At 42.2% G+C, this 23938-nt stretch overlaps 1 protein-coding gene across 15 annotated transcripts in view; it reads left to right on the forward strand.

Annotated features, from left to right (window-relative positions):
* Positions 1–23938, forward strand: part of PCNT (pericentrin) — an 820497-nt gene that overhangs the window by 36191 nt on the left and 760368 nt on the right. For all 15 annotated transcript variants that reach the window (XR_004539480.1, XR_004539479.1, XR_004539483.1 and 12 more), the window contains one exon: positions 5424–5537. Coding sequence is in view for 5 of the 15 variants with exons in the window: in XM_033944852.1 (XP_033800743.1) it covers positions 5424–5537 (114 nt within the window). In the remaining 10 variants the exon portion in view is untranslated. The remainder of the gene's footprint in view (positions 1–5423; positions 5538–23938) is intronic.

The raw sequence follows: 23938 nt of genomic DNA on the forward strand, positions 1-23938 counted from the left end.
TGGATGCTGTGCTCCAAAGGGGGGGAGGAGGGGACATGGATGCTGCACTGCAAATGGGAGGAAGGGACATGGATGCTGCACTGCAAGTGGTGTGGGAAGGAGAGGAAAATACATGAATTCTAGCCCTGTAGGATGAGAAGAGGGGAGGGGTCATGATGCTGCCCTGCAAATGGGATAAGAGGGGACATGGATGCTGCACTGCAAGTGGGGGGGAAGAGGAGGAGACATGGACATTGCACTGCAAGTGGGGGGGAAGAGGAGGAGACTTGTATGCTGCACTGCAAGTGGGTGGGGTGATGGTGTATGGATGCTGGACCCACAAGTGGGGATGGTAGAGAGAGTGACCAAGACCAGAAAGGAGATGGGAAGGAAGAAAGAGATTCTTAGTGGAGAGAGGTGGAGAGAGATGCCAGACTATTGGGGCCAAGGAATGCATTTAGGATGCAAGTGATAGGGATGGGATTAGAGGAAGACAGAACTGCAGTTGGAATGAGAGGGAACTGAGGAGGCTGGAACCTGAGAAAGGAAGGAAGGAATTTCAGGCCTCGTGAGAATTCTACGCAAAACACTACAAAGTTTGTGCAGAATTTTCAAAACGTTTGTTCAGGATTCTGCCAGGAGTAACACCTGAGTCTATATGGCCCACCCTGTGGATTTTTCGCCTGCTTTCTTCCTTGGACAACTCTATAGTTTGGAACTGGAGTTCTTCTCCTGTCAGTTGGATGAACATATGTGAATAAATTGTTAATAAAGTATGTTTGAACTTTGGAACCCATTATGTGTTAGTACTAGTTTGGTTCATGGGTACATCTATGTTGCAAGTTCATGCTAATTATTCCTTTTTATGAGTTACAGAGCAGAAGTCCTCTGTTCCCCTCCTTCTCTCTTCTGTTACAGTGGCGATTGATTTGCTTTGGTACAAACTGAAGAGGGCACTGGTGAAGCTGAAAGATGTGATTGACGCCCTTCTGCAAACAGTTCGCAAACACGGATTGATCACCTAACCTGCAGACTCCTGTGTGTATTAACAGAAAGATTATACAGGTAAAAATCTAATCTTTCAATAGGAGTGCATATGTATCTGTTGACATGGCAAGCAGGTCTTTCTGCTGTCATGTTTCTATTAGGCACGTGGATCTCTCAGAGAGAGAAAGAGATAATGGTTACTGCGGATGAGCAGACTGGATGGGCCGTTTGGCCTTTATCTGCCGTTATGTTTCTGTTTCTATTTTAAAATTCTCTACAGCTTTGATCCTTTTTCCCATTCCGTCCCCGACCCCCACCCTTGACCTTACAGCTCTGCTTCCCTGCACCCCCTCAACAAAACAATATAACATTCCTGTATATCCTGACAAAGGAATCTCCCTTTTTAATATCTTAGCATAACCAAAAACAATGACACCCGCAAAGGTGAAACTGCCTCCAGACCTGAGTTAAAAAATGCACTTTATTGCAAAAAAAAGAACACAGCGAATGGCCTGACACTGACAGTGTTTCAGCTCTTACCTGCCTCAGGGGTCTTTGCTTTCTTTAAAATAAAGAATAAATCCAAGTGTGATAAAATATCCAACAAAACGTGTGTGCTCCTCACTACAGCTTACCATCTCCCGCATACCCAACAACCATTTAAGCCCCTTAGATTCTACTAGGATTCTCCTTGGTGTGCCATGAATGTAGAAATGATTCCCCATCATTCCATCCACTTCTGGTATTTAGCAGCTTGACCCCTTTTGGTACTACTGTGAGGCTGTTGCTTGGGATTGGCCAGTGCCACTCTTATGCTAGTACTGGAAGGGGCAGCAGCAAGTGTGTGTCACTGCTGTCCCTACTAGACAGCAGGGAGGGAGGGGGTTTGGGAAGCAGCTGCTTGTGTTGAGGAGAAGAGTGTAGGGATGGTGGAGGGTTATGTCTTTATTGGGGAGAGGGTGTTGAGATAGTGCTTTGTTTGGTGATGGTGATAGGTTGGTATGCTGAAATGGGAGTTTGTCAGGTTGTGTACCTACCCCTTTAGACTAGCAACTTTGCACACCTTGAAGCATGTTTTAAAGGTCAACCTGGAGGTTAGAAGGTAATATAAATGCGTATATGTTCAGTCTGCCCTAACCATGTCCACTTCCTTAAAATCTGTTCGTGGTGTGGGTTTCCATTCATGCTGTCCAATTCAAGGAAAAATTTTTCAATTTGATTTAGCCTATTGAGTCGATTTTTCAATTTGATTTTGATTTTCCTGCCCAATTGGGGATTTTTCTTTCAAACGTCCTGGCAGGTTTATTTTGTAGTCTTTCTACCCACCTCTTCGCCATTTCCAACTGTCTAACACCAGCTCTGGAAGGATACATATTATTGTAATCGCAAAACAGAAAATAAAATTATTTTTTTCTATCTTCTACTGCCATATCCAACATTTGTTTCTTTTCTACTTTCTACCATCTCTCCCCCCCCCCCGCCTTGTGCTCTGGGTCAAATCTATTTTTCTCCTTTCCTCCCCTCCATTATTATGTGCAACATTTCCTTCTCTCCCCATGCATCATCTTTCCCTGCTCTCCACCCTATGCCAAGCATTTCTCCATCTCTCTTCTCCAAGCATGTCTTCCTCCCTTCCACCAAATGAAGGATTTCTCCCTCTCGCCCCTTTCTACCTCTTTCATCTCTCCCTTCCTCTCCTCCACCCCAATTCTTCCTTTCTGTCAGAGACAAAAAAAACCTCGTTTAAGGAATGGATAAGATCAAAAACAGACGAAAACTGGAATAAGCACAAACAACATCAATGCAGGTGCCATAAGGCAGTGAAAGGGGCTAAAAGAAACTACGAGGAAAAAATAGCCAAGGAGGCGAAAAACTTCAAGCCGTTCTTTCGATATATTAAAGGGAAACAACCCGTGAAGGAGGCAGTGGGACTGTTGGATGACCAAGGAATAAAGGGAGCGATAAGAGAGGAGAAGGCTGTCGCCAACAGACTGAACATGTTTTTTTTCATCTGTATTTACCGAAGAAGGATATACATAGTGTACCAGAACCCATCAGGCTATATGCTGGAAGTGAAAAAGGGGAAACTGACAGGGTTGACGGTCAGTCTAGAAGAGGTATGCAGGCAGACTGATAGGCTCAAGAGCGATAAATCCCTGGGACAAGATGGCATCCATCCGAGGGTTATCAAGGAACTGAAAGGGACCATAGCTGAACTGCTTCAACTAATAGCCAATTTGTCAATCAAAACGGGAAAGATTCCGGAAGACTGGAAGGTGGCAAATGTTACACCAATCTTCAAAAAAGGTTCAAGGGGAGACCCGGGAAACTATAGACCGGTGAGTCTGATCTCGGTACCGGGAAAGATGGTAGAAGGCTGATAAAGGACCGCATCATTGATCACCTTGACGGACATGGTCTGATGAGGACCAGCCAGCATGGTTTCAGCCAAGGCTATGGAGTCTGAGTCGGAGGAAATTTCGGGTACCTGGAGTCAGAGTTGGAATCAGAAGTACAAAAAACTGAGGTGTCGGAGTCAGAGTCGGAATATTTATCTACCGACTCCACAGCCCTGGTTTCAGCAAAGGCAGATCTTGTTTGACAAACTTGCTGCTCTTCTTCGAGGGAGTGAACAGGCTGATAGACAAGGGCGACCCGGTTGACATTGTATATCTGGACTTTCAGAAGGCGTTTGACAAGGTTCCGCATGAACGACTACTTCGGAAAATTGCGAGCCATGGAATCGAGAGTGAAATACTCATGTGGATTAAAAACTGACTGGAGCATAGGAAACGGAGAGTGGGGTAAATGGACATTACTCGGACTGGAAGAGCATCACCAGAGGAGTGCTGCAGGGCTTGGTGCTTGGACCCGTGCTCTTCAACATCTTTATAAATGATCTGGACATAGGTACAACAAGCGAGGTGATTAAATTTTCAGACGATACGAAGTTATTCAGAGTAGTGAAGACGCAGGCGGATGGCAAAGATCTGCAACGTGCCAATCAGGCTCGAGGAATGGGTATCGACATGGCAGATGAGATTCAATGTGGACAAGTGTAAAGTGATGCATGTCGGTAACAAAAATCTCATGCACGAATACAGGATGTCCGAGACTTCCCAGGAAAGGCACTAAAGAGTTCTGATCGACAAGTCGATGAAGCTGTCCATGCAATGTGCGGCGGTGGCGAAAAGGGCGAACAGAATGCTAGGAATGTTAAAGAAGGGGATCACGAACAGATCGGAGAGGGTTATCATGCTGCTGTACTGGGCAATGGTGCGCCCTTACCTGGAGTACTGCGTCCAGCACTGGTTGCCGTATATGAAGAAGGACATGGTACTACTCAAAAGGGTCCAGAGAAGATCGACTAAGATGGTTAAGGGTTTGGAGGAGCTGCCGTACAGTGAAAGATTAGAGAAACTGGGCCTCTTCTCCCTCGAACAGAGGAGATTGAGAGGGGATATAATTGAAACATTCAAGATAATGAAGGGAATAGACTTAATAGATAAAGACAGGTTGCTCACCCTCTCCAAGGTGGGGAGAACGAGAGGGCACTCTCTAAAGTTGGAAGGGGATAGATTCCGTACAAACGTAAGGAAGTTCTTCACCCAGAGAGTGGTGGAAAACTGGAGTCTGTCATAGGGGAAAACACCCTCCAGGTATTCAAGACAAAGTTAGACAAGTTCCTGCTGAACAAGGACATACGTTGATAGGGATAGTCTCAGTCAGGGCGCTGGTCTTTGACCAGAGGGCCGTCGCGTGAGCAGACTGCTGGGCATGATGGATCGCTGGTCTGACCCAGTAGCGGCAGTTCTTATGTTCACCCATGTGCAGCATCTTTTCTCCCCTCCCTCCTCTCCCCCTGTACAGCAGCACCCCACAACCCTCCCACTGTGAGACCAAAAAAATTGGACTCACCGATTCAGCGATCCACCCCAGTGAGACCTGACATACCTCCGAGGCCTCTTAAAATAGCGGCAGTGGTGGTGCTCTGAATGGCCTGCTTCGCAGCCTGCCCCAATAGGGCTTCCTTCTGCTGCATCACTGATGACATCATCAGTGACTCGGCAGAGGGAAGACCCCGGCGGTGAAGGCTGCAGAGCAGCTTCTTCAGAGCACCGCCGCCGCTTTTGATGCTGCTTCTTTAGGAGACCTTGGAGCAGAGGTATGTCAGGTCTCACTGGGGTGAATTGTTAATCAGTGAGTCCAATTTTTTCCAGACAAATTGATTCAAAACAGCAAATAGGGCAGCACTAGTTTCCATAAGTAAATAGAAGCACTCTAAAATAGCTATTTCCATATGTAGCAATTGTACACATTAAGATGCTTTTTTAAATAAGGGCCAGTGTTTGTTTTTCATTGTTTGTGAATATTATTGAAATGAGTGAATGCAATAGTAATTGTGATTTAATTTGAAGCTATTTGTAAAAGTATTTTTTCTTTATTGCCAATTGCAGGAACAAACTGTTGATTGGGAGCATGAGAGGGAGGACTTCCAGGAAAAAATTCAAAATCTGGAGATACAACTAAAACGAATGGGAAAATTACATAGTGATGCCATAGGATATGATGTAAGTAATAGTGATACTTTTTCAAAAATTTTACAATTGGATGTAGTTCAGTCATTTTTCTTTGAAGTTTAATTGTAGTGGAACAGGATGATATACTGAATTTAAAAGAGGAAGGCTGAAAAAGCACTGCTTCTGCCTTTCTAATAATCCATGATCATATTTTATCTCGGTGGTTTCCCGGCCTTTCTATTAGACCTCAGTGCTTGTTATGTTTCCGTGCAATAAACTTGAAGAAGGTATGCTTGTGTTAATTGGAAATCTAAATGATTATGCAATAAAATAGAATAGTCTGGGGCAGGATTAACCCTTTGGTGGACCCTAGGCAAATAAGCACATTGAACCCCTCAGTGAAATAATACATTTTTAAATGCCAATACATGGATCTGTACAGTTTGCCGATTCCTTCTGCTTGCTGGAGGACAGTGCACAAAAGGTTGGGGAAAATAGGCAGACCTCTGGGCAGTGGTGGCTTGGGCTCTGCTCCCTTTCCCCTTTATGCTAATTGCTGGTTTAAGCAAAATTCTGCCTTGGAAGCCACAGATTTAGCATATCTGTAGGGGCTCCTTCTAAATGTTTGGGTTCTAGGCATTGTCTAGTTTGCCTCTGCTTTACTTTTGCCCTGGAATTTCTCCTAATCGTCAATCTGGCTCAAAGTGCTAGAAATGTCTGCTTTGGCTGTTAATATGTGTTAGATGCAAAAACATAAAGAGTATCTTAGGATTCTCCAAGGACAAGCAGGCACAATATTCTCGCATATGGGTGATGTCATCCATGCACCCTGGCCTGGACAGTCAAAGTGTACTGTCACTTTAATTTTAAGGACCGCCTGTACTCTGCATGTGTTGATGCTTTCCCGCCTGACATTCACTTGTGGGACCTGCAGTTCTTAGTTTTCTGCAGAGCTGAAAAGCTGTGTTTTTGAATTCTCTTAAAGCGCATCAAGCTTGGATCTTTTTTGTGTTTTTCCTTCATGTTTTTCTTGATTTTTGTCATATTTTGTTTTCCGTCATATTCCCTCATTTTTAGTTAAAATTAATTTTTTCCCAAACTTTGGGCCTTCGGGCACTTTTCAGCCTGTTCCTTTACCAGGAGCATTGACTCTTTTCCAGTTTGACTTATACTAGTCCTTCCTAGGCCATTGAGCCCTTTGACTTCATGTCAACAGTTTTTCCATTGATGTCCAAGGCACCTAGCGGCTTCAAACAGTGCACTTGATCCAATAAGACCATTTTAGGCTTCGACCCACACAACAGTGCCTAGTACCAGGATATTTCATGCACACTGTGCTTGCCCTGGATTGGTAGCATGGAATATTGCAACTCCTTGGGTTTTGGCCAGGTACTAGGGACCTGGATTGGCCACTATGAGAACGGGCTACTGGGCTTGATGGACCATTGGTCTGACCCAGTAAGGCTATTCTTATGTTCTTGTTATGTAGAAGAGTTCACTTAAAGCCAGAAAATTGTACTATAGTTTGAGAAACATTTTGGTACAACTTTAGGGACATCAAGCATGGCTGGAGACTGACCCCAATGCTCAACCTCATACTGCTCCAGCATTGATGCTGCTGCATTGATGACTCATGCCACTTCATCTTTGGTGCTACCGGCATTGGGGGAGCCTCATAATTAATCTAAAAAAATCACAAACATGCTTCCCCTACCAGAGATGCATCTTCTCCATCGACGCATTACAAGCATTGATACACTGATGACCGATTACCATCTTTACAATTGATGTCTTCTCAGAGATCCCATATGCCTCTACAAGTGCCTAATGGACCCTTGTTAATATTGGTACTGGCACATCACTGCAAGTGCAGTTTCGAGCGCTGCTGCAGCAGGAACTAACTGGGTTACTGCATTCACACCCTATGCATTCTCCTGCATTGTCACTCCCAGCCTCAACCCAATCCAAGCATTAGCCACACAATCTATCAAGGAATTGATCTCAGATGCCTTGATGTTGAGCTTCCACATCAAAAGATGCTCGTCACATGTTGTCATCTAGGGAGTGGAGCACATCAACGTCTCTTCAACATTCTTCATCACACTCTCAATGTCTCCCTCGAGACTCCACTACCAGAAGAGCTGACATTGAGGACTCTTATTCTTGATTTGTCACCATGCTCTTTGGATAAATACCTAGAGTTTTCTGCTGAGTCCTAAGGGATACCATTGGATCCTTTAGCACCACCTGAAAGTCTGTCCTTTACCAACTTTATTAGACAGATGGGACAAGCACTCTCTATTAGCATGGAGTCTGAAGAGGAGCCTTGGGCAGAGCTTATGGAAGCCTTAGACTATAAACAGTAGCTTAAAGATTGCATCAAAGTGCCATTACACAAATTAATGAAGGAAGCCCTTTTTAAGAATTGAGAAACCCCGCTATCTGTCAGCAGCTCCACATAAATTGGACACTTAGTACAGAATTCAGTCTTGTCCTGGATTTGACAGGCCTCAACTACATCATCAGTCTCTTGTAGCTGAGTCTGCCCTAAAATGAGCCAACAGCTCTCATACATATGCCAGTATTCCATAGGCAGAGAGGGCAGAACCTTATATAAATTTGACAAATGGGTATTCCAAGCATTGCTAGCTAACAGAATACTCGGGTTACAATTTTTACATGACCTTTTATTAGAAGTCCTTTATTAAACAGTTGCCAGACTTTCAGCAGTATCTTCCATCAGACCAGCTTAAACCTTTCCAACATCTGACCAACAATTTGTTGGAGACCAGAAAATATATGGTTAGATCCACATCGATAACTGATGCTACCTCCTGAACTTCAGCAATGTTCATTGCAATGCTCAGGCAAGCTTGGTTCTGGATCTTGGAATTTGACACCAATGTCCAAGATTGCTTCTCCAATATTCCATGTATATGGGATGATCTTTTTGTGATCATATTAGAATGTGAGAGGTCTGTCTGTCTCTATTTCTCTTTCTCTTTCTCTCTCAATTTTTCTCTTTCTTTCTTTCTTTCTTACCTGTAGCACTGGCTATTTACTCCCCTCCCCTCTCACTGTAGAAATGATGGGAGAAGAGAGAAAAAACCAAGATGCATGTTTCAGAAGTGTTGCTCATTCTGGAGGGCAGGGGGGAGGGCAAGATGACAAATTCCTTTCCTGAGCCTCGTTGCCTGAAAGTGCAATCTTTGCACTGACACATTTCCAGGAATAGGGAACACTTTGACTGCCCAGCCTGGTCACACTTCCAAGGGCAGCAGTGAATTTGTGACTCTTCTGCTGAAGGTCTGACATGGAATCCTATTCCTAGCGCCAGCTCTGAGCTGCTATTAGGTGTCCTGCAGTAAAAGCAGTTTATTCATAAAGAGCGCTGTTTCTGAGCATTAGGAGGGAATAGCTAGAGTAAGTAACTTGTTTGACTACATTTACATGCTATTTGTGCTGATGCTCTTTGGACATTTGTACAGCCTAATGCAGGTGCTAGTCTGGAGCTAGCTGCCATTGAGTTCTGAACATCAACCTGTAAGAGTACCAGAAATACAAGATACAGCTAGGCATGGGCTGGCTATAGCAGATTCTGAAGAGGAAGAATATCTCTTCCTGAAAAGCAACTGCCTTCCAGCCCAAGTGTCGCAGATTTGAGGCTAACTGGTGCCTGATAGCTATTAATACTGGGGAAAATGCTAAAATTTATCCAGCTTTGAAAAGAACCTGTCATTTCAGGGTTTATTCTTGTTAGTTTCTTGGTACCTGTATGATAAGGGAGATGGAATGACTTCCCTAAGAGGAAAGGCTAAAGAGGTAAGGGCTCTTTAGCTTGAGTGGAGATGTGATAGAGGTCTATAAAATGAGAGGAATGGAATGGATAGACCTGAATTAGCTTGTTCACTCTTTCCAGAAGTACAAGTCTAGGGGGTAGTAGTCAATAAAGTTACTAAGTTGTACATTTAAAACAAATTGAAGATGATGTTTCTAGTGCAATAGGTGTGCCATTCTGGATGGACGGGCTATATCTTAGTGCTTGCGAGCTGTACAGAAGGAATCCACTTCAGTTTTTGAATCCCTCCTACTTCACAGAGGTCTTTGCTGCCTCCTACACATTCTTGGACCAAAATGCATTCTTGATGTTGTTTTAAGTGCTTTTAGGCAACTTTAAATAGATGGTTCAGCACAGGATGGATTTGATTTAAATTACTAGTCAGAAAGATTTGATTTAAATTATGGTTTCCTATAGGAAGATTCATTCTTGCTGGTATAATCTTTAATATTTACAACCAGATGAAGGTTTTATTTAATTGAACGGCCACATAATAATAACCCCTATCCTAAAAAATAGCAAAGAATCCTCAGCTCTAGTAACCAACTATAGACCTATTGCTTCCATTCCATTCATCGTAAAGATCATGGAGGGATTGGTACGCTCCCAATTGATGGAATATCTTGACCAGTTCTCACTCCTACATGAGACTCAATCCGGCTTTAGTCCTCTTTTCAGCACGGAAACTGTAATTGCGGCTATCTTAGATAACTTGCATCTATTGTTAATCAAAGGCCTCAATGCCCTGATCATGCAATTCGACATGAGCTCCGCCTTTGATCTAGTAGACCATGTGAAAATGCTACAATGCCTAGACGCTATTGACATCAGGGGTGAAGTGCTAAACTGGTTTCATGGCTTCCTTTTATCCTGCACCTATCAGGTTCGGTTCAATAATGATCTCTCCAACACCTGGAGCAACCCATCCGGTGTACCGCAAGGGTCCCCACTATCCTCATTGCTTTTCAATATCTACATGACCTCACTGGGCGTTCAATTAACCCAGCTGGGGATAAAATTATTCAGTTACGCTGATGATTTTACGATCATCATCCCATTTGCCAACTCCATCTTGGAAACCATTCCCAAAGCATCAGAAGCCATAAACTTGATGGAGCACTGGATGACAGACTTCAAGCTCAAGCTCAATACAGAGAAGACAAAATTCTTTGTCGCTTCAGCACGCCCGCTTGACACCAAAACACCACTAGGCATCAACAAACTTAACTACCCCATACAGCCCACCATTAAAATGCTGGGTGTAACTCTGGACCAATGCCTAACCATGAAAGACCAGGTGGACTCCCTAATCAAAAAGGGTTTTTTCACCCTCTGGAAGCTTAAATCCATTAAATCATATTTTGATAACTCTGCATTCAGAATCCTGGTACAATCCCTCGTACTGAGTCAACTTGACTACTGTAACATCGCCTATTTAGCAATCCTCCAAAAGAATATGCGACGCTTACAATTAATGCAAAACACTGCGGTCAGACTTATCTTCGGTCTAAAGAAATTTGATCACGTGACGCCATTCTACAAACAGATACATTGGCTGCCGGTGGAAGCTCGTGTAAAGTTTAAGTTTGCCTGCCTTTGCTTTAAAGTTCTTTACGGTCTAGCCCCTAAATACATAACTGATCTCTTCTCCTTCTCAGCCAACAGACACAAGAGAAGCTCCCACTTGCACTTCGTTTCTCCCCCGGTTAGAGGTTGCAAACTAAAAAAAACACTATGGACCCCTTCTCTCACATCAAGCAGCTTTATGGGGTAAAGATCTAGAACAACTCCTCTCGCCCACCACTTATAAGTGTTCAGCAAGCGCCTCAAAACTCACCTGTTTCTGAAGCACCTAGACAGCTGACCCGTTCCTCTCTTTCCCATCTATAACGGTTCTCTTGCCCTATCCCCCTCTTGTTCTCCCATCCCTTAAGTTCTCTCAACTTGTACTTCACTAATCTTTTGTAAACCGCATAGAACTTAACGGTACTGCGGTATATAAACTGTTATTATTATTATGTTATATCAAAACATGCCATACAAACCCACTTATGAACCCATTCGATCTGGCAAAACATGGTTTAAGCAGTTTGACAAGGATGAATTTTACATGTTCGATTATTTCCCAGTTGATGAAAGGTTGTGTTTTGGGCACTCAATACAAAGAGTTCCTGTATCTCTCAGAATTAGTCTGATCTGTGGTGGCTAGAGTACAGACCTGGAGTAGCTGAGGCAGATAAGAGAGGTTTATAGCAGCCCTAAGGAAGTCCCTGATTGGCTTAGGTGCCTCAGGCCCCTCCCAGGGGAGGAGCCTGGGGTACCTGAGTCAATCAGGGACTTAGGCCCCTCCCCGTGCATCACATGATGCAATGGGGCGGGGCCTAAGTACAGCATTCTGTCGAGGGCCTGAAGGAATTTGCGATTCCTTCTGCTCCCGAAGACTGGAGGTCTACAGAGCAGGAGAGACTGAGCACCCCTCCTGTTCCCAACATTTACAGGTGTGGGGGAGGGGGCTGGGGTGTTAGCCCGTGGCAGGAGGGAGTCGGCATCCCTCCTACCATATTTTGAATCACATGGGGGAAGGGGGCGTGGCTTGGAACGCGCGCACAAAATGGATGTGTGATCGCATTGCTCCGCTTTCCCAGGCAACGGATTGAGGATTATAAATACCTTTTTGTCTTATTTTCTGATTCGTGTGGGGATAGTTTGCAATAAGAAGATGGCAAATACGCGGCAGTCAAAAACTGATGCGGCTTTTGTGGTGTCCAACATGGCGAAGCGCGTCAAACACGATCATGTGACGCCCTCTAAAGCCCCACTTCCGGATGATGAAGAACTGGACAAACAAGAAGTGATGGCTGAGCTCAGAAATATACAAAAAATGATTCAGAAGAATGCGGATAGTATACAAGAGGTCAAAGAAGAAGTTTTAAATACGAATAGGCAGAAGGAGATTACTAATCAGCGAGTGACGGTTTTAGAACACAAAGTGGAGCAGTTGGAGTTAACGGCTGCTCAGTCTAAGGCTGATAATAAAATCATTAAAGATCTGCAAAAACAGCTGGAGGATTATGAAAATCGTGGTCTGAGAAAGAACGTGAAAATCATTGGTTTAGCGGAAAATTTGGAAGGGGGAAATCCTATTCAGTTTCTGGAGAATTTATTGCCAAAGTTTTATTACAGCTGAATTCAAAGTACCCCCTAGAAATTGAACGAGCACATAGAATTCCATTTCAATGGAATGCTAGTCAGTCAAAGCCTAGACCTCTTATTTTCAAGCTTTTGAGATTCCAGTAAGCCTTTGAAATTTTAAGTTTGGCAAAAGCTGATAGGAACTTAAATTATCAAGGCTCCAAATTACTATTCTTGCCGGATTTTGCAAAGAACACTGCGGCTTTAAGACAACAGTTCCTTCAGCTTCGTCCTCAACTGAAAGAAAAAGGTTTTAAGTATGGATTGTACTATCCTGCAAAAATGAGTGTCCAATGGGAATAAATCACTTTATTTTGAAGATACTAAGAAACTGAAGGATTTCTTGGTCAATTCAGAGCCAATGACTATCTTCTTTTCTTGAAAAACCTTTAAATAAAGAAGAAGAGGAGCAAAGTTTGTTTCATCATATTAATGATTTTATTCTATGCAGTGGAATATATATTTTTTTTTTACTTTAACGATGTCAATAGAATTGTTTTTGTTTATTGTTGCTTCTTTTTCATTTCTTTTGAACATCTGGTTTCTTGTTTTAGTTTATCTTTTTAAATTGAAGACATGAATGTTTTATGTTTCTTTTGTTTTATTAATTTGTTTTATTAGTTGTGTTTATGTTTTATGATTTGGAAGGAATAAGTATTTGAATGAATTATGGAAAGATATACTTCTGAATTTTAGTTTATTTTTCTTTTTTATAATTTGGTGTGTGCTATTTATTTTATTGATTCTGGATGCACTCTATTTATGAAATTTTCTTCATTTTATTTTTGGAGTTTCCTCCTTCACCAGTCCCTCCCTCCCCCACTCTCTACCTCCCCTACATAGCTCGGTCAAACCTGCAATTTCTGTAATATTGATGTAAATCTGCCCTCTGTGCAGACAGTTAAGAATCGCTGTAACTTCACGGCTGACTGCGGCAAATCACTGTAATTTATCGTAATTCGGCCTGCAATTTTCTGTCAAAAATTCTTCTAATTATGCTGTAAATCTGCTTCTAATTTTGTAAACCTACTTCTAATTTTGTTGTAAATCTGCTATTCAATGCTGTAAATCTGCTTCTAATTTTGTAAACCTACCTCTAATTTTGTTGTAAATCTGCTATTCAATGCAGATCATTTGCTAATTGATGTAAACCGCCTAGAACTCACTGGGTATGGCGGTATATAAGAATAAAGAATAATAATAATAATATGATTTGGTCATTTTCCATAATAACATTCAATTGTACAATTATTTGTTTGTAAGGATAATTTAGGATTTGCAGTTTGGAAAGCTATGAGATATTATTTGGTCCTGCTTTTAAAGATTTGTATATTTTGATGATTGAAATTTTAAATATCATATCAGTTATGAATGTAAGATATAAAATACATCTATGAATTCTGTATTTTACTGAACTTATTAAGGGGGATTTCAATTGATGTGTTTTAGAATAAATGAGATGGTTGGGAATGGTATGTGTTAAAATTTATAAGGGCTTTTATGTAAAATTTATGGAATTTTATAATATAAATTATTTAAAATATTGTCTTAACAGATGAATATAATTTGAAAGTTGATCAAATGGGAATTTTCTGCATTAATTTCAAAGTTTAGGAAGTTAATTTTATGAGTTAATAATTTGATTAATTCTATTTATTCAATTTGAATTTATATGAATATTTTTTGGATTATTTTTATGATCATTTCATTATATGGGGTATATATTGTTTTATTGATATTTAAGGCATCAATGAATTATCATATTTTTATATGAAGATGGATTTGATTATATGTTGCCGGGGGGGGGGGGGGGGTATTGTGGTTATATATCCTATGCGTGTTACAAGTTTATCCATTTTTGAGGAGGGTATGGGAGGGATGAGGATTGGGGTTTTTTCTATAATTAGGGATAAGAAGGTTTTAGATGATGGGGGGATTTGTATCAATTCTATTTATTTTTGGAATTCTTGTTGGTGCTGGTGTCTAGTCATTTCAATTTGATTAAGTTTACATATTATTGCTGGTTTATACATGGGAATTTAGATGGAGATTAAGATTTTTTCCTTAAACGTCAATGGCCTTAATCATCAGATCAAAAAGAAGAAAATGTTAGCTTTCCTTAAAAAGCAAAATGCTGATGTTTATTTTATCCAAGAGACGCATCTGTCAATAATAGAATCTAAGAAATTGGAAGGAGGTTTGGTTTCTAAAAAATTTTTTGCCCCAGCAATTGGGAAAAAAGCTGGGGTTGCCATTTTAGTTAATAGGAAATATACAGCTGATTTTCAAATGATTGCTTCGGACGCTTTAGGTAGGTGGGTACATGTTAAAATGAGCATGAGAAGTACTACCCTTGACTTGTTCAAAGTCTATGCTCCAAATACGAATCAAATGGAGTTTTTTAAGACTTTACAACAATTATTACTCCCACTGGCTGCTTCTAATTTAGTGGTGGCTGGAGATTTCAATGCTGTAATGGATCCAATTATTGATAAAAGTCCAAGTAAAATTATGAAATCATTAGGATTAGACAATTTGGTACAATCTTGTGATTTAATAGATATATGGCGTATTTTTCATTTTAATGATCGGAAATTTTCTTTTTGTTCACAGGTTCATAAATCCTTTTCAAGGATTGATTATATTTTTGTTTCCAATAAAATAGTCCAGAATGTAACAAAAGCCATCATAGATCCTATCATTTGTCTGACCATGGTGGTGTGTGGATTGAGTTACAATCTGATGAACAAGTTTGTTCTAAACCTGTTTGGAGGTTTGATAATACTTTGATTGCAGATTCAAATTTCCTTCAAGGTTTTAAATTAAAAATGATTGAATTTTTTCAAATTAATACCTCTGATGATATTAGTGTAGAAATGTTATGGGATGCATTTAAAGCAACCATGAGAGAGGTAATATTATTTCATATTCGGCATATATTAGAAAACAACTTAAAAACAATTTTGGGATTTGGAGAAAAAAATTAAGATATTGGAAAATAAATTAGTTAATAGGTGGCAACAAAATACCTTACAAGTTTTATTAAAAGCAAAAGCCAAATATAATGAGTTATCTTCTAAATTTGTAAGAAATTATTTGTTTCATCAGTAAACTCAGTATTATGGAAACTCAAATAAGGCGGGAAGATTACTGGCAAATTATCTTAAAGCAAAGGAAAACAAAAATTATTATAATAAAAGATAACCAAGGAGAAACACACACTAAAATTGAGAATATTTTAAAACAATTTCTTACTTTCTACAAAGACCTGTATTCTTCTGAGTCTTATGGAGACAGCGAAAAGGATGGTTTAGAATTTTTAAATTTAATTAATGTACCAAAGATTCCTTAACATATAAAAGGAAGTTTAGAAGAACCTATATCTCTAAAAGAATTAGAAACAGCATTGAAGTCTCTTAGAGTTGGATCCGCTCCAGGTGGTGATGGTTATACTGTAGAGTTCTATAAGTCATTTCAAATTACCCTTTTACCATATTTGCTAAATTTATATCAGTATCAACTATGGCAGATTCATTAATTATTGTTTTACCAAAGCCAAACTGAGATCCCACTTTGATTTCAAACTACAGGCCTATTTCGTTAATAAATGTGGATGGAAAACTTTTTGCTAAAATATTGGCTTTATGATTGGCAAAAGCTCTCCCTTTTATTATTGATACTCACCAAACAGGATTCGTTGCAGAGACATTCTTCTAATAATACTAGATTAGCTTTTCATACTTTAAATTTAACAAAAAACATTAATGATCCGGGTTTCTTTGGATGCAGAAAAAGCATTTGATAGAGTTGAATGAACTTTTATGTATCAGGCACTGGAATGGTTTGGTGTGGGTTCTGGTTTTATTCAAATGATTCAGACGCTGTATAGCTCTCCTGGTGCAAGATTATATATTAATAATAATTTATCAGATCGTTTTAACTTGCGGAGGGGGGTTAGACAGGGTTGTCCTTTGTCTCCTTTGCTTTTTGATGTTGTTTTAGAACCCTTATTGATAGCTATTAATCAGGCAAGGGGGATACAAGGTATTCCTTATTCGAATTGGGAATATAAGCTTTCTGCTTATGCGGATGATATACTTCTTTATTTGAGGAACCTAGAAACTACCATTCCATGCTTACTTGAACTGATAGAGAAATTTGGAAAGTTTTCAGGATATAAGATTAATTGGAGTAAGTCTGAAGTCCTTCCGCTTAATGTCCATTGTACCAAAGGATTATTTGATTTATTTACATTTGTTTGGAAAGAAGATGGACTAAAATATTTAGGCATCACTATTAAAAATAATATTGAGGACACAATGAAGGAGAATGAAAAGCTTTTATTAAGGAAAATAACAGAAATGTGTGAGAAATGGAATCCGTTACATTGATCTTGGTGGGGGAGAGTTCAAACTATTAAAATGATGATATTGCCTGTAGTTTGTTATCAAATGAGTATGATACCAGTTTTTTTTCAGGGGTCCTTTTATAAAAAGTTAAATGGTATTCTTACGAAATTTGTTTGACTGGGTAAAAGGTCTAGAATTGCTTTAGTAAATTTACAAAAGTCAATTGTGGAAGGGGGCGGTAAATTTTCCAAATTTTTATAGGTATCATCAAGCCTATATTTTACGTCAGGGTATATATTGGGTCCTCCCAGAGCTCATGGAAACTGTCCCAGACTGGTTGTATTTAGAGTGGCGACTCCTGTTTCCTTTACATCTTGTTCATCTTCTTAGTATAAAAAGCCTAGGAAATATAAAGATAATAGAATTTTGATTGATACCTGGAAAACCTTACGTTATGTTAATAATTCATCACCTATTCCAATTTCTAAATCATTGCATCAATCCATTTGGCTAAACTCCAAGATTAAAATTGGCGGATTTCAAATCGTCTGGAAGCATTGGATTATTGCAGGTATACGAACTTTGAATGATGTGTTTTTAAATTGTAAACTGCTTGATTTTTCACAGTTGCAGCATAAATATGGTCTAAATAAATCACAAAGTTTTAAATGGTTGCAGCTGAAGCAGGCTATTCAGGAAGGGTTCCCTGAATGGAAAGATCTTAATAATCAGTATAGTTTGGAATTCCTATGCTTTCAGGCAGATTTCTTGGGACACCAAGCCGCACAGTGGTATAAATTGTTATTTGGTTATTTGAATAAAAAACAAAAAACTGATCTTAGAGACATTTGGAGCATTGAGATCAAGCACCAAATTTCTGCATCTCAATGGCCACGAATTTGGTCTTGGAGAATAAGATGTACAATGTCGGCATCTATGAGACAAACTTGTTTTTTTCTATTACATAGAGCTTTTTGGACCCCAGTTCGTTTACAAAAGTTAGACAGCTCTAAGTCTAATAGATGTTGGCACTGTAATCTGGATGCAGGGACTTTAGATCATTTAATTTTTTTTTGTCCTTGTATTAATGCCTTTTGGAAGTCAATTTGGTCCCAAATTAATTCTTTATTAGAGAATTATGTTGCCTTATCCTATGATACAATTCTATTTGGAACATCAGCAAATAATAATAAACTTTTATTAATATTGACAGGAGTTGCTATTCAGCATATTACCAGAAATTGGAAAGATTATACAAGACTCAATTACACCTTCTGGTGGAATTCCGTATGTCATATATATAAAATGGAAAGAATCATTGCTTTACAGAAAGGAAATTATACTAATTTTAAAAAGATTTGGGGACCATTGATTGCATATTCGAATGATTAGACACCTTTATATATAAAGAGTACAGTGGTGCCTCGCATAACGGACGCCTCGCACAGCGAACGCTGCGCACAACAAACTTTATGTCTTGATCCGTACAACGAACTTCGTTTCACACAACGAAGTCGCCCGAGCTGCATCCTTCCGCGCAGGCACTGCGCTTAACTGCCCTCTCTCCGCCTGGTTCCCTCTTGCCCCCCCGACTCCCCGACACGATCGGGGCAAAAAGGAGCCCAAGCCCTCTTGCCCCGCCGATTCCCCAACTCCCCACACAATATCGGGCCAGGAGGGAGCCCAAGTCCTCCTGGCCACGGCGACCCCCTAACCCCACCCTGCACTACATTACGGGCAGGAGGGATCCCAGGCCCTCCTGCCCTCGACGCAAACCCCCCCTCCCCCCAACGACCGCCCCCCCCCAAGAACCTCCGACCGCCCCCCCAGCCGACCCGCGACCCCCCTGGCCGACCCCCACGACACCCCCAACCCCCTTCCCCGTACCTTTCTGTAGTTGGCCGGACAGACGGGAGCCAAACCCGCCTGTCCGGCAGGCAGCCAACGACGGAATGAGGCCGGATTGGCCCATCCGTCCCAAAGCTCCGCCTACTGGTGGGGCCTAAGGCGCCTGGGCCAATCAGAATAGGCCCGGGAGCCTTAGGTCCCTCCTGGGGGCGGGGCCTGAGGCACATGGGCCCAACCCGACCATGTGCCTCAGGCCCTGCCCCCAGGAGGGACCTAAGGCTCCCGGGCCTATTCTGATTGGCCCAGGCGCCTTAGGCCCCACCAGTAGGCGGAGCTTTGGGACGGATGGGCCAATCCGGCCTCATTCCGTCGATGGCTGCCTGCCGGACAGGCGGGTTTGGCTCCCGTCTGTCCGGCCAACTACAGAAAGGTACGGGGAAGGGGGTTGGGGGTGTCGTGGGGGTCGGCCAGGGGGGTCGCGGGTCGGCTGGGGGGGCGGTCGGAGGTTCTTGGGGGGGGGGCGGTCGTTGGGGGGAGGGGGGGTTTGCGTCGAGGGCAGGAGGGCCTGGGATCCCTCCTGCCCGTAATGTAGTGCAGGGTGGGGTTAGGGGGTCGCCGTGGCCAGGAGGACTTGGGCTCCCTCCTGGCCCGATATTGTCGGGGAGTTGGGGAATCGGCGGGGCAAGAGGGCTTGGGCTCCCTTTTGCCCCGATCGTGTCGGGGAGTCGGGGGGGCAAGAGGGCTTGAGCTCCCTCTTGCCCCGATCGTGTCGGGGAGTCGGGGGGGCAAGAGGGCTTGAGCTCCCTCTTGCCCCGATCGTGTCGGGGAGTCGGGGGGGCAAGAGGGCTTGAGCTCCCTCTTGCCCCGATCGTGTCGGGGGTGCCAGGGACCACACGGAGTCACCCACCGTACCACCCGATTCGGGTAAGCGCAGGTATCGGTGGGTGGCTTATTTGCGGGGGGGGGGGTGCCTTATTTTACATTTTTTTCTAAAAAGGGGGGCTGTCTTATTTGATGGCCCTGCCTTATCATCGGGGAAACACGGTAGAAAAAAAAAAAAAAATGAACAGTTAAGTCCCAGTTTTTGCCGCTGAGACTCTGCCCTCTCACTGTAAAATTAGACTCTACTTAGTCTGTCTTTAAATTTAAAAAATGTGTGTTGTTTTAAAAAACAATTATGTTTTTAGATGTATCTAAATAAAAATAATAACCAAAAATTTATCTTTTTTTATGTCATCTTAGCATATTTTATGCTACAGAATGAATTATTTTTTTTAACATGTATTGTTATGGGAAAACGCGTTTCACATAACGAACTTTTCGCATAACAAACTTGCTCCTGGAACGAATTAAGTTCGTTGTGTGAGGCACCACTGTATTATTAATGAAGGGTGGGGGTATACAATGTATGATTTGATTGAATTCATTGCTGTTGTTGGGAGGGATGGGAGGGGGTATTTCTGTACTTAAGACAATATTGGATAAGATTTTCAAGTGAGTTATATGAATTATTTGATATTTTATTGTACACTTGTTGAAAGATTTGAAAATGAATAAAGATTTTGAAAAAAAAAAGAATCACGTGGAGGAAGCGCCGATGGCAGGAGGGAGTTGACATCCCTCCTGCCATTCGTTTGTGTCGGCGGCATTTTTTTTTTTTTTTTTTTGTGAGGGGAGGGAGGGGGCTTTTTTTTTTCCTTCCTTTTTAAAAAAAAAAATGGCCAGATATTTTGCATGTGTAATACACTTAAAATATCTGTGCCATTAAAAAACAAAACAAAACCTCAAAAACCTGAACCCTCCCCTCCCCGGCAGAAGCCCTGACTCAGTCGCTCACTGAGCAATTGAATCGGGAAGTTTTCATGCAAATGATTTGCACCTCCTTGCAAATCATTTGCATGTAAAAAAGATAGTGAATCAATCGCTGTTTCAAAATCGGCCATGAATCCGCCAACAGCGTTTGAATCGCTATCTTTAGTGAATCTGGGCCTAACTCTTGTCTTTTCATACTGCAGGCAAGACTTGTTTTACATAGCCAGTCAGAACAGAAAGCAGCTTTAAGGTTTAATCTGTAGTGGGAGATTATAGCATAGAAACTGCTGACCTGATTTATTGGGAGTATTTAGAATTTAAAATGGGAAAAAGGTAGATTCCAGCAGAATTTGTATCACAGTGTCTCAATTGCTAGGCCCTCCTATAGAACTGCTGATATGGATCTTGCTGACTCACTGGGACAAGGAACTTAAAATAGTGAAATGCCTTCCAGGATTCTTGGCTACCAGGAACGCAAGACAAATACTGACTATAATTAGGGAAGAAGCAAAGATTTTGAACCCTGATGTTGTTATCCACCTTGAATCATATGACCTAGCCAACAATAACCTACCTGCAGCACAGAAAGCTTTTCGGGAGCTGGGGGAGCGGTTAAAACCTTTTGTAAAGACTGTAGCTTTTTCAGAAGTACTTCCTATTAGAGAATGACACGGGGAAAAATTCTGTCCCCGTCACTGCCCCGTCCCCATCTTCAGCATCTTCTCCTCTCCATCCCCCCACTCTCAGCACCCTTCACACGGTCCAGCAGCTCCCTCCCATCGGCCAGCCGTGCATTTCCCTCCCTCCCTCTCTTTCCCTTACCTTCTCTTGTGGCGAAACTGGCAATTTGTATAAGGCTATGCGCTGTATTACAGCCGGAGCCTTGAAGTCACGTTGCGTTGCCTGCTAGAAAAGTGTCCTCCGATGCAACCGGAAACAGGAAGTTGCGTCAGAGGAGACTTTTCCAGCAGGAATGCGACGCAACTTCAAGGCTCCGGCTGTAATACAGCTCATAGCCTTATAGAAATCGCCAGTTTCAACAAGAAAAGGTAAGGGAAAAGGAGGGAGGGAGATGCATGGCCGGACAGCCGGCGGGAGAGAGGGGGGCTGCCGGATCGAACGCTCATTCACTGCGCTTGCTAACCATTCACCGCTCCAAGGGGCGGTGAATGGCCTTGTTCCCGATCTTGCGGTGACCTTTTTTTTTAGTCACCGTTTTGGCGGGTTACCTGCGGCTAGCTGCGGGTAACAACCACCATGTCATTCTCTACTTCCTACTTACGGAAAGAGTACAAAATACCGAGAACTTCAATAGGTGACTCAAAGCCTAATGTCATCAAGAAGGCTTTAGGTACATAGGAGGGATGGGACAATACATGGAAGAACAAGAGACTATATTGTAATGATGAGCTGCACCTTACCATGGCTGGAAAAAGAATCCTAGCTGAGAAATTCTGGCAATATGTTGCTAGACATTTAAACTAGAAGGTGGAGGTGGCGTATGTATGGAGGTTACTTCCGGTGGTCACCCCCAGCAAAAGACAAGATTTGATGATAATAAAGATAGCAATCAAAACAACAATATTAGCAATTCACCTCCTAGCAATGCAACAGGAAATGAGTTGAAATTAAAAACTATACAATAAATGAGATTTCTGCGGAATAGTAGCTGGAAAGCAATGACCACAAACACTCAGTCTTAAGCAACAAAAATCAGGTTCTGGAAGCTCTGATGTTAGAGGCAGACTTGGATATCGTTGCTATCACAGAGACATGGTTCAGCGATTTCCATGGATGGGACGCCAACATACTGGGCTATAATCTTTTTAGGAAGGACAGAAAAGGTGGAGGAATAGCGCTCTATGTAAAGACAGATGTCCAAGTGACTAAAATGCAGGGGGCATGGGGAAAGGAAGAAGCAATATGGATTGTTTTGAAAACAGAAAGTGGAACTTCTATCCACTTGGGTGTTGTCTACAGACCTCTGATGCAGCAAATTGAGAAAGATCTAATTATGGATGCAAAAATTGGGAAAGAAAGGGGAGGTGGTGCTGGGTGTTTCAACTTGCCGGATGCAGACTGGAAAGTTCCATCTGCAGAATCAGAAAGAAGTAGGGAGATCGTGGATGTACATGAGGGATAAAGCGATACTGAATCTGGTGCTCATAAATGGTGAAAGTGTCTCTAATGTCCGAGTGGGGGCCCACAAGGGAAGTAGTGATCATCATACAGTTTGATTCGATATAACAGCTAGAGAATGACAGTTACCAGTGGGTCACCGATCGCGCGCGGCCCTCTCCCTCCGGGTAAATCTATCTCCCTCCCTCCCCCTTACCTTCACAGCGCTATTGTAAAAAACTTACTGAAGCCGACAAAGCCTGGCTGCCTGCAGTCGCGTGTGTGTGGGAGGAAGCTTCTCCTCTGACGCAGCTTCCGGTTGCGTCAGAGGAGAAGCTTCCGCCCACACCCACATGACTGCAGACAGCCAGGCTTCATTGGCTTCAGTAAGTTTTTTACGATAGCGCCGTGAAGGGAGGGAAATAGATTTGGCTGTAGGGAGGGAGGGAGGGGGGCCGTGTGCGCGATCGGTGACCGTGCGCCTACCCACCCTTAAGTTTCAGTTCTTTACTAACGCGCCGTGAAGGTAAGGGGGAGGGAGGGAGATTCTCGGGCCGCTGAAGGGCAGTGAGGTGGTGAGAGGGAAGAGTGGATGCTGTGGGGACAGTGATGGGGCGGTGAAGGGGATGGCAGGGACGGGGACGGGGCAGTGAAGGGGACGGTGGTCCGGTGACTGGGCAGTGATGGAGACAAATTTTTCCCCGTGTCATTCTCTAATTAACAGCTAAAGAGGAGGATGGTCACACAAAACTCGCAAAGTACTGGATTTCAAACGTGTGAATTTTAGTAGCATGGGAATGTACTTGAAAAAGCTGATTGGATGGGAAGACATAAGGGAAGTGGAAAAACAGTGGTCCAATTTGAAAGGTGCAATAAATACTGACCTTTATGTGAAGAAAATAAATAAAAGCAAACAAAAAGGAAACAGATATGCTTCACCAAAGTAGTGGCGGAAAAAATAAAGGCAAAAGAATTGGCGTTTGTGAGATATTACATTACATTATAGATTTCTATTCTGCCATTACCTTTCGATTCAAAGCGGATTACAAAAAGAGTTATGGAAGAAGAGTTACAACGTTAGATCAGAGAAGATTTCCAAGAGAGGGAAAACTAGGATCTGGGGTTAGGGAGGGGATGGTAAGAGGGGGGTTAAGCTTTATCATGGTATTAAGCTTTATTAAGGGATTTCTTGAAGAGTATAGTTTTTATTTTCTTTCTGAACATCTTGTAGTCTGGGGTTGTTGTCAATAGGTTGGAGACTTGGTTGTCTATCTTCGCTACCTGAGTGGCCAGTA

This window comes from Geotrypetes seraphini, chromosome 5 (assembly GCF_902459505.1).
Source record: "Geotrypetes seraphini chromosome 5, aGeoSer1.1, whole genome shotgun sequence".
Lineage (NCBI taxonomy): Eukaryota > Metazoa > Chordata > Amphibia > Gymnophiona > Dermophiidae > Geotrypetes > Geotrypetes seraphini.